This window comes from Podarcis gaigeae, assembly GCF_964106915.1.
Source record: "Podarcis gaigeae genome assembly, chromosome: 2".
Classification (NCBI taxonomy): Eukaryota; Metazoa; Chordata; class Lepidosauria; order Squamata; family Lacertidae; genus Podarcis; species Podarcis gaigeae.
In genome coordinates this window covers 75,269,871-75,286,264 of record NC_139679.1, presented here as the reverse complement: position 1 = coordinate 75,286,264, position 16,394 = coordinate 75,269,871, and the positions used below count along the sequence as shown (strand labels likewise).

At 40.9% G+C, this 16,394-nt stretch overlaps 1 protein-coding gene across 1 annotated transcript in view; it reads left to right on the top strand.

The window, feature by feature from the left end:
* Positions 1-16,394, top strand: part of DNAH1 (dynein axonemal heavy chain 1) — a 116,532-nt gene that overhangs the window by 34,756 nt on the left and 65,382 nt on the right. Inside the window, 13 exon segments of the mRNA XM_083726716.1 lie at positions 861-999; positions 1,002-1,222; positions 2,384-2,609; positions 3,291-3,410; positions 4,192-4,274; positions 4,824-4,965; positions 5,355-5,510; positions 7,144-7,342; positions 8,813-9,066; positions 9,590-9,802; positions 14,940-15,104; positions 15,247-15,368; positions 15,764-15,869. Of these exon segments, the coding sequence (XP_083582842.1) occupies positions 861-999; positions 1,002-1,222; positions 2,384-2,609; positions 3,291-3,410; positions 4,192-4,274; positions 4,824-4,965; positions 5,355-5,510; positions 7,144-7,342; positions 8,813-9,066; positions 9,590-9,802; positions 14,940-15,104; positions 15,247-15,368; positions 15,764-15,869 (2,146 nt within the window).

Here is a 16,394-nt window from a genome sequence, read left to right as displayed (position 1 = left end):
GTTAGGGAAATGTCAAAAGAAGTTTGATTTGTGCTGCAGATTTCATGTAGCAACTCATGCGCAGGCACATAAAATCTCAAAGATTTTAACAGGGTGGTGTGCAAGGATGATACTGCAGGAGGAGGATTTTGCTAACAGGAGAATGATTCAGCCAACACTTTTCGCATTGAGGAAAACATGCCAGATTCAAATAAGAAGTGCTGGCAATAATGTTGCAATTTTAAATCCTGAAGCTGTTAATACCAACATTGAAGTAGTGGCAGGGTATGAGATGTGTGATTATGTGTTTAGTGTATTTATCTTATCACTTCAATTTAAAAAGAGGCTTGCTTCTTTTTATAACAAAATCGAGATAATTCAAGAGCTATCATTAAAGTGAGCTTCACAATAACCTAAAGATTACTTGTCTGCAGTTTTTGAAATGTGCTGTTGTTGGTTTTGGCTAACGTGGGAGGTCCTTTTCCCATCAAGCGATGTCTTACTTATTGAGTCTCCTGCCTCCTTGAAATGATCTCTGCAGGTATTGTTTAGGGCACAGAGCATGATCTCATAAAAATCTGAAGCACAGTAAGTTGCACATGGTTGTATCATTTGAAAGCCAACAATCCATGTTAAAGGCTAGATTATCCAAAATACCTAACCTCTTGAATGCTGGGGTAGGCAGCTTTCAGCCAAGAGCAACTCATAGAGATAAGCTGCAGTGCAAGTGAGGCAACATTTGGAGCAAACCACAAGTAGTATGACCAGAAATTCTAGTGGGGCTCCATACATTAAAGATGGGTCTCTAAATTGAGACCCCTGCAAGCTTTCGTTTATACAAAGTCTGGTAAACATATATGGTAACCTGTATTATGATTAAGGCTACGGTTCCTTGGGTTGGCATTGGTTTTTACTGAGGTATCCAATACAAAGAGCAGGAGGAGCATTAACTGTCTAGCAGTAGATGGATTTCAATTTTGTACAACAGACTTGAAGGAGAAAATAGAAGCAGTTTGTGCTGAATGGCTCTTCTTTTGTCCCTTGTTCAGCACGTGCTTGAAAACATGTTCATCTGTGGCACACCGTTGCTGGAGTCAGTGGGTCTGTATGAGCCACCTGTGATCGAACTGCGCAAAACCATCATCACCTGTATCCGCAAAGCCCTGATTCCCCTCCAAGCTTATGCCAAGAATTATGAAAAGTACTTGGAACTGAATAACCGTGACATCAACAGCCTCCTAAAGTATGTAGCTTTTAAAGGGAAGAGCAGGGACTTGCGTAAGAGGCTTTTCTATAGTTGCATGGGTAGATTAATGCACTGCCTTCTGCATTGATTTCACTTTCAGTGGCAAATGTTTTCTGAAGACAAAGTTCCCCCAAATACATGGGCTTGGACCCTAAGTTACTTATCTCTGCACGTGGGAGGAGGGAACTTGGTCAACTTGCCCTTTATCTACAGGCCCCAATGTCATATTACACACGATTGCCAAAAGTCTCCCAGTCCCCATAAGTGATTTTCAGGAGGATGATGTTCTGTTCATGGAAGAAAACTTAGGACTGTGCCCATGGTACTGTGAGGTACACTGTGAAACAGATTACTGTACATTGTTGTTTTAGCATCAGTGTGGTCATTGGCTACCTGTTTTCTTTTCTTAGGGCTTTTACACACCTAAGGTAACAAACCTAGGTGCCTCCAAGCATACACGTAAGAGGGAACAACAAGCAACATCTGCTCCTGTTTCTTGTATTCACACCTTACATTTTAACTGTGCACTTCAAAATCTTAAGTGTACACCTAAAAGAACATAGTAGGTAAATCTGGCCTTAAGAAACCTTGGGTTTTTAAAAACGGCCATTCTACCCTGAAGGTATTTAGATCTTTCTTCATCCCTAAGTGCTAGAAGCAAAGACCTCTTCATCACCACCACCCCCTTGTGTTTAGTCAGAGGAATCATAAGACCATAAGAGGAGCCTGCTGGATCAAGCCAATAGCCCTCCTAGTCCAGCATCCTGTTCTCACAGTGGCCACACAGATGCCTGTGGGAAACCCCACAAGCAGGACCTGAGCACAAGAGCACTCTGCCCTCCTGCAGTTTCCAGCAACTAGTAATCAGAAGCAATACTTCCTCCTACTGTGGATCTTGCAGCACAACAGAATCAGCTTCCTTCCTCTAATCTCCAAGGGCTTTTGCAAGTGCAGATTTGTTGAATGGCCTTGAAGCCTTTCACTGGTTACATTTGCTGTTTATAAATTATATAAGTGGGAAATCGTATTCTGGCATAGTTTGCAATATGCCTGTCTTTACCTGTGCTGTGGTGGTGAGTCTTCCCTTAATAATAATTCTGTCTTTACCTGTGCTGTGGTGGTGAGTCTTCCCTTAATAATAATTCTGTATTTTTCTAGACCATATCTGGAGCAGTGCCCTCCTGCTCAAGAGGTGAGAGAGATCGTTAACAAGCATATGGCAGAAAAGGAGTTGCTGGACAACAGCTTGCCCGGTAGCATGGTGATTGGCCCCTTTCATCTCAGCGTTGAAGGCGTACGGCAAAACCTTTCCAAGAAATGCAAAGCGTTGGCCACCACTATGCTGGATATATTGGCTAAGAATTTACATGAGCAAGTGGAAGATGTGAGTTTCATACTTGGTACTCATCCAGAGAAGTAATTCTGTAGCTGTTTCTGGAAGTTTACAATTGCAAAGAAGTTACAAGGAAAAGAAATGAATTGCAGTCATAACAGCAATTTTGAACTCTTCTTAGCATGTATATATAAATATATGTACTGCTGGGGATTGTTCTAGTGTGAGATCTAACAGCCAGTTAAGTCAAGTGCTTCTGCACAAATGTGTCAGTGCAGGAGAAGCATCATATAAAAAGGTTTATGGTTCTCCTATTGCCACTTTCAAACATATTCATGTACAAAAACCTTCTTTTTCAGTATTCTTTATTCTTCTAATCTGCTACACCATTCTCATTTTATTAATCCCCAATGCCATCCTAATCATCACAATCATCTTGATGACTTTAGATGAAGACCTGCACAGCTGAAGTTCAGGGACACATTCCAATGAGTGTTTGGCTGCCTCCGTCCCATGTTTCCTCCCTGCCTAATATTTAGTTAAGAAAAGTACATGGTGTGATGTTGTCCTGGTCAGAATCTCTCTGTTTCTGTATGCCAATGTCCTTCCGTATTTCGTCATTGTTGTTTTTAAAGGAATGTTGAATTCTTATAATTACTTTTGAGTTATATCAAATGATTTCACTATTTGTTTAAATATTATCATTCAGAGAGTCATCACTTCTTTCTGCAGATCTGTGAAGCTTTCAAAGCCATCAGCCGAAAAATTTATGAAAAACCAAACAGCATTGAGGAGCTGGCTGAGCTGCGGGAGTGGATGAAAGGAATTCCTGAGAAGCAGAAAGTGCAGGAGGTAAGAAGTGGCTGCATTTGTGGCATCAAACTATTGGAGTGAAGTAGATAATGGGTAGATCACTGAACTTTTAATCCAGTACCGCATCCTGACCAGAACAGTAATTGTGGGCTGCTTTGAATAAATCAAATTCTCTTAGCAGATGCAGATGCAAGTTGGTAGTTACAAAAACACTTCATCAGAGCTTGCAGCGCAGCAGCTGAAGAAGGAGCAAAAAGGGTTTTCTGGTGTGTGTGTTTCTTTGTGGCTGATTAGCTGCTCTCCCTGTGCAAAGGTCAGAGGGGGCAGGGTTTCTGTTGAGGCAGGTGATTAGCTGGTCCCCCTCCTGAAATTTGCTCAGGAATAGGTGTCGAAGAACCCCCAGGAAGAGAGGAGAGGGGTTGTTCCATCAGGTAAGCTGCAAAGCTTCTGCTGATGGGATGTTCACCACAGCATAATGTTGAATTCCACCCAGTGCTGCTGCTTTTTTCTTTTTTTTGTGTTACAATTTTTATTAAAGTTCTTTCATGAAACAATAAGGTACAGAAAACACATTCACCCAGTGCTTCTTAAGACTCCCAAGGCTTGCTGGATCCTCTGTGTTGTTGTAACCTAAGAAGAACTGTAGAAGTGTATTCCTTGTCCCTCTTTCACTATACTCGAATACCACCATACCCAGACATTTGACTTATAGGCAGCATTTTTGTGTGCAACAATATTATAACACAGATGGAATGAAATTTTGATCATGCAAGCAAAGCCCTGCTTATCGGCTTCTCTCTCTCTTTCTGCCATTGCATAGGAATTGATAAGTAAGGTCATGGAAGAATACGAAGTCATGGAGGATTTCCTCTACAATTTGACTCAAGATGACTTCAATGACAAGTAAGCACAAGGCATTTCCCCTGCAGTCAGAGCAAGACCTTTGGCTTCAGATACCATATTTTCTGCCTCAGGGCTTTATTTGCACATCAAAGGGCTTCAGCAAATCTCTCCAGGCCGCCAGAAAAGATGCCCACTGAACTACCTTATTCAAATGCAGAACCATTGATGGTGCCAGCCTCTGGGCCAGGGATTGAAGCAACCTTCTTGTTTCTGAGGCTTTTAGCAAACTGGAGGCCTTTATTTTGTTTTATTTTTCATGAAAAGCCAGTGAATTTGGGGGCTGCACAGCATGAAATTGTTAGGCTGTGTATTTCTATGTGGGTGCAAGGTGTTCACAGGGATTTGAGAGTTGCCATGGGGTGTCAGCATTTTATTACAGATTTGTAATATAGTGCATCCCAGGCACCCAATTTGTAAGACTCAGCACACACATGCAAGGCAGGGTTTTGGGGGCGCCTGTGCCCCACTAGATGTTGCTGAGCTACAGCTTTGATCATCTCAGAGGATTGGATACATGGTGCATTTGTGTGACTCTCTTTATGTTGTCAGGTGGGCTGCAAGCGGCTGGCCTCTGAAGATCACCACACAGATTGAATTGATAAGGCAGCAGCACATTGAAGATGAAGAAAGATTCCGTAAAATTCAGCTCATGGATCAAACCAACTTCTTGGAACGGCTGGATGGTCTTCAGGTACTGATAATGGGCACCAGAGTTGTCCTCTACACTCACTTTAAGTATCAACTATCATCAGCGGGTAGCTGGGGATGAACTACAATAAGAGCTTGGCACATGGAGTTAGCCAGGTCTATTCCTCATGGAGCCTAGGGACATTGAGATCATTGTTGTGGGTGATTATCATCCTTAGCTAGCAAGTTCCAATGTGACCAGGAGAGAGGGAAATGTTTCCACTTTACATGGTAAAAACTCATAGCCATCTGAGACTTGCTATTAGCAGGATTCTATCCAGTATTTATGACCATTTAAAGGATCTTAAAATACACTATCCACCTCTCCCAAATCTATGGTTATGTATCATGGGCTCTATCTTCCTGCTTGCTATGACTGCTTTTCTTTCACAGATTGCTGTTGCAGGGTTTTCTGCGCACAGTGATATAAACCGGGCACATGAGATAGCCAATGAAGCTAGAAGAATTAAGAAGCATTTGAAGGACTCCCAGCAATTGGCTTTACTGTACAACAACAGGGAACGGATTTTTGGGGTGCCAGTGACTAATGTAAGTTCCCAACTCCCTTGCTACCTTCATTCTGCTTTTTGCATCTCTGTTGATAATAGCAGAAACTTCACCAGATATTGCCAGTCTTTCTTTATAACTCCACCATGTCACTCACCTTCGTTTTTTAACCATGTGGTCTCACTAAACTGGCACAGAACAAAGCAGTATGCTAGCCACTCCACTTCATTAAATTATTCTCAGTTTTTTGGGAGAGCCCATGCAAGAAGAGCTGGAAGATGCAAGGCATTCATGAAGCAATTCATGTGGCAGAGATCTCAAAACTTTCATAAACGTATGGCTGCAAGCTATATTGTTGGCTTGGCTCCAAGCACAAAAGCAATAAGCAGCTATTGAGGATTAGGAATACAATGATTTCATTTACTGAAACCTTAAAACTCCAAATGTGCTATTTAATTAACACTTTTTGTTGCTTTTGGGTTTTTTGTTTTTATTTTTAAAGATGCTATTAAAAAAAACTTTTATTTTAAAGATGCTACTTTTAAAAAGAATGAGACATTGTATTTGCTTCTGTTACATAGAGGATAAGGAGAAATCCAAATAATTGTTTGCATTGTTTGCATTTTTATGCTTTAAATAGGTATTAATAATTGTGTGAGATCTCTGATATAGCAGAATTAATTGTGTTGGAATCTTTCTGTGGTTATGTAATAATAATGGCTAACTAAAATAAAATATTTGAAACAAACAGAAAGAGAAGAAGTGATCTAGTCAAATAGAAGCATGTCGCATGGTTCTGAATGATCAAGTATAATCAATGGCACTTAATGTTGTTTAATGACTGGATTTTCCCTTTATACATAGGATAATATGGTTTGTGTGCACTTTTGTATAGTGTGTATCTGTTCTCCTTTCTCCTCTCTTTCCCTATTTATTTAGTTACTTTTATTTATAACCTGCCTTTCTCCCAAGGTGGCTCACAGCATGAATTAAAATAAATACCGCTACAAACAGACAAGCAATATAAATATTTGTAAAAATCAAAAAAGTAACTATTAAAACAGCACTGTAAACACTTAGAACCATTTTGAAGCATGCAGACACACACACACACACAGCACCCACCCTTAGAAGATCCTGCCACAACAGCCAGTTAGTGGCCAAAGGCCTGTCTGAACAAAATAGTATTTGCCTGCCGCTGAAAAGAAATCAGAGAGGGGGCCAGCCTAGCCTCCCATGGAAGAGAGTTCAGCAATCTGGGAGCAGCCATGAATAAGATTCTCTCTTGTGTCCTCACTAAAAGTGCCTATGAAGGTAGTGGGACCAAGATAAAACCGTCCCTGGAAGGTCTCAAAGCTCAGGCAGTCTCATAGGGCGATAAGCTCCTTCAGATAACCTAGACCCAACCCACATGGAAACTCTGGGACTATTGTGATCTGGGCACATGTATAGTCACATATTGTGCCCAAGAAACAAAGGGAAGGTCCCTTGCCCACTAGACAAACAGAAGGTACTCTCATGAAGTCAGTTCAAGGCTCCCTGCTGACTTAGAGAGAACAACCTAGTGAATGTATACCCTGATGGCATGCTGGAATTGTTTGAAAGACATTACAGGTTACTTTTCTGTGGAACATGTGCCCATTAGCAATTAGTAATATTCTTTTGGTTTCTCCAGTACGATAAGCTGTCCAGGATGGTTAAGGACTTTCAGCCCTTCTATGATCTCTGGACTACAGCATCGGACTGGCTTCGCTGGGCTGACAGCTGGATGAATGATCCTCTGTCTGCAATTGATGCAGAACAGCTGGAGAAGAATGTCAACGAGTCCTTTAAGACAATGCACAAGTGTGTGAAACAGTTCAAGGATATTCCAGGTAGCTACAGAACCTTGAAATGTCATTTTTAAAAAAAGCAAACAGATTCAGAAATGGGATCAACTGAAATTAATATTGGGGGGGGAATGAGAAATGGGGAGAAATCAAAACTGACAGATTTAGCATCCCTTGCAACCATTTCAGAAATTGTAAAGATATATTAGAACTGCAAACTTTCTCTAAAATTATATTTACAATGGCTTCATATTAACACTGTAAAATATTCTGTAGTGGGGGAATTTTGTTTCTTTTCTTGACTTGTATTTTATTCTAAACAATTAATTCTGTTCTAAGTGCTGCAGTGAATCAACCTTAACAGAGGAGGAGTTGAAGGAATATGTATGAGTAAAGGTGACTCATTCAAAGCAGAAGGATTAAAAATACACAGTTGTGTAATAGAGCAAGTCTTCCAGAATTGGCTTTTCTTATATCACAATGTTCTGATCTTGTCAAAGACGGTGCTGGGGTGTTAGTCCTTCATTGCAAGAATAAACGGAGGCTACACACCCGTACATCACAGTTTGCTAAATTTAATCATTTAAAAGCAGATGGACTGTATTCATTGTTGCTCTAGTACAGGGATGTCCAACAGGTCGATTGTGATCTACTGGTAGATCCCCAGGAGGTTTTGGTAGATCGTGGTCAATTGCTGGGTCCCTTAGCATTGTCAAAATCTATTCTGGCCCCGCCCCCTTGCCCTGCCCTCCATTGTTGCACGATTTGCAGAACAGAAGACAGAGTTCAGCTAGTGAGGCTGTTTGTTTCCTCAGTGATTTGTTGGTGATTGACTGTTCCTCTTTCTGCCCCCAAACCCTTAAAAATGGGGCTTTCCTCTTCCCTAAAAAAGGTCAACAACATTGACCCCTGACCCCCCCCCAAATGAGGGTAGATCACTGCCAGTTTTTAATTTTGTAAGTAGACCACAGTCTCTTGGCACAGTGGAACTTCCTTGCCTCTTCTCCCCACTTCTTCAAATCTGGAATGTCGGGAGAACCCCCAGAACAGCATGTAGGGGGAGGAGAGGGGAGATCGGGTAAACATGAATGCTTGCTCTGACAAATGTTGAATACAACCTATTCTCTCCTATTCTTTGCAGAGCTTGTACCTTTCCTATAACTTAAAAGGGAGCAAATGTATGCATTACAGAAAATATTATGGTATTGATTCAAATGTGCAAATCAGGAACAAATTATGGGCAACATACAACATTTCCCTTTGGATAATGTAACATTGTGTTGCCCAGTACCCTTTCCCTAAAGCAAACAATTTAATCTTGTGTTTCTGCACATACGGTAATGGCTGATATGTTTGTCATAGTCAGAGTAGACCCATTGAAATAAGTGGACAAGTAACTTACATCTGTTGATTTCAATGAGTCTGTTCTGATATCACACAGTGTTCCTGATTTGCACTATATTATGTAAACTTAGAACTGTTGATTGATGGTACATTTTTTTATATTCTGTTAAGCATGCCAGGACGTTGCAGTGGAAATCCGTGGCAAGATTGAGGAATTCAGACCATACATACCCCTGATTCAAGGTCTACGCAATCCTGGTATGCGCAACCGTCATTGGGAGATGCTTTCTGAAGAGATCAAAATCAATGTGAGGCCGAAGGCCAATTTGACGTTTGCACGCTGTCTGGAGATGAAGCTTCAGGATCACATCGAGATCATAGCCAAAATAGCTGAGATTGCAGGGAAGGAATACTCAATTGAGCATGTAAGGAGACCATTCTGTCTGACCTTCCTTGCGGTGTCATCCTTTATGCTGCAGTGTTTTCTGTAGATGAATGCTTTTCTTCTGATTGTTCCTCATATCCAGGGATTTTAACATTTGCCCTAAATATTTCTGAAAATGTCTAACAAAAGCACTAGTCAGCTAAAAATAATGCTTTTTAAAAAAATAGGTAGACTTTCTGAATGTGCTAGCAAAATAGGTACTTCTTAATTTGGCATGATGTTGGAAATGTATGGGAGATCTGGAGAATGTTAGATAACTTGAGTTTGGAAGGAACTCGTTGGCAATTACTTCTATGCCTGTCTGTCTATGTATTATCCCAAACGAGTTTTCTGATGGAAAGTAATTTCCATGTCCTTTGTTTGTTCTCTCTATAGCTAGTCTCAGTCTGTTACCATGATCATTAACCTCCATTAACTTTTCACTAGTTGCCACCTTAAGGAAGCAAGTGTTTTGCAAAGTCTGTTCGATATGGACTAAAGATTTATTGCTTCTCATTTCCCAGGCCTTAGATAAGATGGAGCACGAATGGGAATACATCCTCTTCAATGTAGTTCCCTATAAAGAAACAGAAACATTTATTCTGAAGAGTCCTGATGAAGCTTCTCAGCTGCTGGATGACCACATTGTTATGACTCAAAGCATGTCCTTCTCGCCATTTAAGAAGCCATTTGAGGAAAGGATCAACACTTGGGAAAATAAGCTAAAGATGACTCAAGTAATAATTTTCTAGATTCTTTTGTGCGCTTGAAAGTGGAATCGGATATAACAAAGGGGATACTCCAATTTAGCTGTGAGAATGATAATAGGCTGAGGACAATTTTGTATACATACCTCCAATACATGCTCGGAGATCAGACCCTGTTGACATGGGAGCTCTGTGTACAGTTTATAGTTTACACAGAGCTTTGGATCAGATTCTGACTTTAATGAAGCCACACGGCTTCACTTCTTTCAGTAATTTAAAGAGAATTTTTCATCCTGTGAAAATTTGGCACTTTTTTTTTATAAACAACAAATTATACCCTTGCATATTTAATCACTCTATTGACCAGGTTCACGCTGAATAGCCTAATTTTGTAAGGTGTTACCAGTAATTGCTAGGTCTCACCATTAGGCATATGAGTAGATTAGGGCCAAACTAGACATAATGGTGGTGGAGCTGTACGCCAGAGAACTGTAGTTCTGGCCCAAACACATGTTCAAATGAATGCCACCTTTTAATGGCTTTCAGAATTTCCTTTTGTTCCACTGAGGCTTCAATATAAGACATAACCAGATGAAAGAGTCTAAAACCCATTTCAGGTGTAAAAGTGAAGAAGCAGGAGGGTTCAGCACCTCTCTTCCACCTACCCTCCGTGCTGCACTCTCACACACAATTATAAGAATTTTGCTGGTGTAGTTTCATCTTTGAACTCATTCTGGTTTGGGGCAGGGAGAGAAGCACCTCCCTCCCACCCATCCCTAATGTGCTTTAAATTGTGTGCACACACCCTTACTTACGGCAATTTGATGGCAGCTCTTACACTCAAATATCTTAAATAAGCCTTTTAGTTACTGATGGAAACAAGCAGGTCTTTTGCAATGAACAGGTAATAATAGTACAGTACGTTTATTAGTGAAGTGTTTTGACAATGCAGAACATGTGCTTTTATGTTATCATTCTTTTGCTTTATTAATGGGCATTAGCCATCCTTATGCGCTTGAACCAGAGTCTGCAGAGTATGTTCTGATTGCCTCAGGATGAGAAAGGGATGGAACCCAAGGCTGTAAGGAATCAGGTGACAAGCTTGTTCTGATGTGATTATGTGTGAGCTGTGTGTGGATTTGGATGTGGAATTGTGCCTGGCCTTCCCTTCTTTTTTTACTCCTTTTACTGATATGGGATTTCCACATGGTGAAGGCATTGAGATTTTTTTTACTGAAGAAGAAAAACCTCTCCACAGAGTAGTAATTTCAGGCTTTGTAATAAAATGTTTCTATCTTGGTAGTTAAGGCATATTAGGGGGACAGAAAATGGAATGGTGACAAAGACTATGAAGGGCCATATAAACCATCCTCAGTTTACTAAAACTGCTACAGCGATTCATTGCTACAAGAAGAATGGGTAATTGTTATCTACTGACTCAAGCAACAGGATAAGAGGCAAAGGGGTTAAGTTGTATATCCATCATATTGGGGTTGAAGGCAGAGATACACCACTATGAATGTTTAGGGCTCAGATGCCCTTCACCTCAGTCTCAGAAAGCTTCGACACACATTTATATTTCTGTATGGCTTCTTGACCGTCCACACAAGTCTCAGTGCTGCCTGCTTTGAAGAAGACACTTCATTACACACCTGTCTGCCCACGAAATCTGAAGAGCAGAGAGCAAAGTAATTTCTGAACCTCCAGCCTGTCTCTGAGAGAGATTGTATGCCTGCCAGTACCAATGAGACTGGAAGAGCACAGAACATCTTTAATCAGGTGTCTAGGAAGTGGTGTTTTGAATCTGGCTAAGCCACAACACTTCAAAAAGTGGTTTTAAAATAAACAAACACCAGGACGTTCTGCAAGCAATTACTTCGGCTGTTCATAGAGAGTATTCTATCACTCGGACCATTAACTAATTTAATGTGAGCCGGATCGGACTTCTGGAGCCTAACTGTTCCACATTTAGCCCAAATTGAGAAGTGTTATTCTCCCTGAATAATAAATGATAATTTCACTGGGAGTGTGAAAAGCAAGCATAAATTGGCTCACAGTTTTGCGTGGCTCCTAAGAAGGGACACTTGGCACATTCAAAAACAGTGCCTAGTTGTTGTTGTTGTTTTCTCTACCAAACGACCCCCTCCTCTTGAGGGTTTTAAAGGGATATGTGGGTGATCCATTAGTCTAGTTAACCAAATGTGACTCATTCCTTGCTATGTGTTCAAGGAATAGCCATTGTTTTCTCAGCTAAGGACATTATTTAAAGGGCTTCTATTTGTCTAGGGCCTTACTAACTGTTCAGCACTGTGCCCCAGTTCATACATGCAAAATTTCTCCATGCAGAGTGGCCTGTTTCCTGCAGCCACAGTGCTATTTTTTATAGAAAAAGAGGTCCTGGAACTCAGCATGAACACCTCCCCCATTCTCTTACAATAGCAATGCCGTCCACCTAAGAGGTGCTGGAACTGAGTTCCTGTGAGTTCCCCTTGAAAAATTCCTGTGCAGCCACATAGATGATGTAACATATGGATTGGATTCCTTGCATGATTTCTCCTCCACCTGAGGGAGAGAAATCACAGGAGCAGGGGCTCAGCTCAAGCAGGCCTCAGAACTGGGCAGCCGATTCATTCCCTAAATGTATGAACTGTGGCAATGAAATGCATCCCTTAGATCGAGAGTTCAAAATTAAGATTTTCTTGAATTTTATATTCATGATAGAAGAAAGATTCATAAAAACAATGAAAAAGGATCTATGGCAGTAGCCCCCAATCTAAATTGATTGCTTAATTCAGTTTTTGCAGTTGAGGCTCATTTTTTCACTTTCATCTAAATGACACAACTCAAATTATTTCCCCCACTGTTATTGTGCTATATATAAGAAGAATCAATACAAATCCATGATCATTTTTATCATCACCAAAACTCATGAAGTTATTCTTGAGTACATTCTGTTATCTGGAATGGCCGAGTTAGCATTGCCTATCACTTCTGGGAAAACATACCCCTATCACCACAGAAAGCCTTCTTTCAAACTGGCAATTATTAAGCAACACATCTCATGGATTCTATTTGTCACTAGGAGATCTCAAACCATCATATTAACATTGCTGTTTTAATGTTATTCCCACGAAAGTAAATACATAAGCTCATTTTAAAAGTCCAGTAGTATTTCTTGTAGAAAAAGGACCCGAGTACTGTCATGTAGCTTCTTACTAGTATTATAGTGTATAAGAATTTAACAACATCTTGGCTTCAGTGGGATTTAAACAGCAAAAGTGCTGCAAAAGAATTGTAGCCAAAATCCCTTTATTATAGCTACAACTTTTGATATTTGTTGTCAGCTGTTGAAAGTACTATCATCATGAGTGGACATGTTTCAGTTATTGTTCAAATACTTGGCACACAAACAAAATGGAGCTAAATGGCACCTTCCATTGGTTTTTGCATCTTTTTATGTTTTGCCGTGCTCTGTTGTAAATATTTGGATTTCATTCCAAATATTTTATGTAAATGTTGTAAGTTGAATATGCAACTCGGCTTTCTTCTTGCATGATATGTATCTGAAAAAAATGCTTAACACCAAAATATGACTCCTTCCCTGTATGGCTTTGCAGTGTATGTATTACCACTGAGTTTCTGGAAGAGACGTTTACTAATACACCAGACCAGTTGTATCTGTCTTAAACATACTCACTAGGGTGAAAGTCTCTTTGAATATAGTCTCTTTGAATATAATGGGCTGGATTCAACTAAATAGTTATGCTAGCACAATGGGGCTTCCCTCCTCTCCTCTCATGCCCCCCGTCAGGCACAATTCTGTCTCCAATGCTAAATAGATTTTACATTGATGCTTATCAATATGAAGCTGTTGGGAGTGGTCCTTAGGTGTTATGGAGAACGGTGCCATCAGTACTCTGAGGGTATGCAGCTCCACATCTCCATGATATTTGAATCGGGAGAGGCTGTGCAAGTGCTAGATTGTTGCCTTAATGCAGTGGTGGGCTGGATGAGACCCAATAAAACTGAGTTTAAACCCCGGGAAGAGGGAGTTTTTGTGTGGATGGTGGTTCCTGTGTTCAGAATATAGGCTACTTGCCTGTTCTGGGTGAAGCTGCACTCCCTCTAAAGGAGCCAAAATGTAGTGTGGAGATACATCTGGATGCATCTTTCTCATTAGAGGCCCAAGTAACCTGCAGCTAGGAGTGCCTTTTACTAGCTTCATCTGGTAGACCAGCAACAGCTGAAGTGGGATAACTCAGCCCCTATAGTGCATGCTCTGGTAACCCTGAGAGTGGATTACAACAATGCCCTCTATTTGAGGCTGCTCTTGGGCCTGGTCTGGAAGCTCTAGCTTGTGTAGAATGCAGGAGCTAAATTACTGATGGAGGCAGATAGCCAACAGCATGTGACACCTCTCTGTACTGGCTGTCCATATGCTACTGGACTAGGTTCAAGGCTGTTGTTTGAGCTGCAAAGCCCTGAACAACTTTGGCTCAAGATGCAAAAGAAGAAGAAGAAGAAGAAGAAGAAGAAGAAGAAGAAGAAGAAGAAGAAGAAGAAGAAAGGACCATCTGAGCCCTTATATCTTAGCTCAGTCACTGAGATCATCTAGAGTTATCCCCTGTGCAACCGAGGCCCAATTGGCTACAACTAGACTGGACTCAACTAGACTTGAACCTGCCCAAGGATCATTCTGGAGTGTTGCAGTTTTCTTTCTTTTTCATATTAGGACATTTACTGTGATACCAATGGAGTAGGCAATAGCTTGAATACTTCAGACTGCAAAAAAAATCCAGATACTCTAATATTTGTAATATTAACATGTATAATTTGTAGACTCTTCCCCTAGAGATCTTCAGTTTGAGCCCAGAACATAAATAATGGAACCAATTCCTTTAGGTGGTAATCCTATACCAGGCACCCCCAAACTCGGCCCTCCAGATGTTTTGGGACTACAATTCCCATCATCCCTGACCACTGGTCCTGTTAGGATGATGGGAGTTGTAGTCCCAAAACATCTGGAGGGCCGAGTTTGGGGATGCCTGCCCTATACTCATTTACTTGGGAGTCAGTTCAATTTAATTCAGTCGGAATTAAATCTGAGTAAATATGTATTGGTGTGCCTGTTGGTGTGCTTTTCCTGATGTGCATGCATTCCTGTCAGGATGTCTTGGAAGAATGGCTGACATGCCAGCGTTCCTGGTTGTATTTGGAGCCCATTTTCAGCTCAGAAGACATCAACAGACAATTGCCAGTGGAAAGCAAGCGCTACCAAACTATGGAGAGGTCATGGAAAAAAATCATGAAAAATGCTGATGAGAACAGAGAGGTGAGGTTATGTCAATGCTTGGCTTCAAAACACAGAGTCTGTTACATTTTTAAAAGTTGCTCATCTTTGCTTCTATATGTTCCTGCAACTAATCTATTCAGGTGCCAGCAGAACTAACAGTTATTGGTCATGCTGTTCCCAGGTGATTAATGTGTGTCCTGATCCCAGGCTGCTGGAAAAGCTGCGGGAATGTAATAAGCTACTTGACCTGGTGCAGAAAGGCCTAAGTGAATACTTGGAGACCAAGAGAGGAGCTTTCCCAAGGTAATTCTATTAATTGAGGCTGAACTTCAACATACTACTTCAGTATGCAGCAAAGGGACAACAGGTCCTAGAGCCAATAATTTCTGCGCATCTACTCTGAGTAGGACTTGCATTTGATAAAATCCATATGTTAGAATTCAGGAAATGTCCAGTGGGGAGAATATGGATCCTATGGTGTGTGTTTTTGAGGGTCTGATGCACCCAGGTTCTTTCAGGGAGAAAATTGCCTCAGTCACCCAATAACAGCCACTAGCAAAGTGATTTTACTCTGAAGTAAGTGTTTTAGGATTATGGTCAAAGTTTTAAATATCATTTTCAGCATTTAATCTTGGAGTGCTTTCACTGGCAGAAAAGCTAGAGACCCGGAACAAAACACCAGTCTTCTTTCTTTGCAGATTTTACTTCCTTTCTGATGATGAGCTGTTAGAAATACTATCTCAGACCAAAGACCCCACAGCTGTGCAGCCTCATCTCCGCAAGTGTTTTGAGAATATTGCTCGGGTAAATAATAGCCATCCACTTTGGGGGTCCTGCTTGTACTGTGAAGAGTCAGAGAGGAATGGAGCGAACAGGTTCTGCTATGCTAGCATGATTATAGTAACAGCTAGTATTTAGCTAGATACATGAAAGAAGTCAGTTACAAGTCTGCATGCTTCAGTTTGGTGTGTGTGTGTGTGTGTGTGTGTGTGTGTGTGTGTGTGACACAGATAGAGAGAGGAGAGTTTTTCTCAGTGGATGATAGCCATTCAATCACCACAGGTTGCAAACTAGGTGCCCATCTCAGAGGAGACCACAAACTGAATTACACAAACAAAGGTGTAGCAATGTAGTTTGTTTTGAGTTTGCCCACTGATTTTAGAAGGCTCAAAACATACCCAGTTCTGTGCCAGTCTCTTCTTTTTGGTACCTATGCCCCTTCTTTTTCAGGCTGAATGAGATTAATAAGGAGGCATATTACCATACTGCGTCGTCTCTTCCTGTTAGATGTAGAGAATACTTATGTGACCTTTTAATCCAGCATCTTTA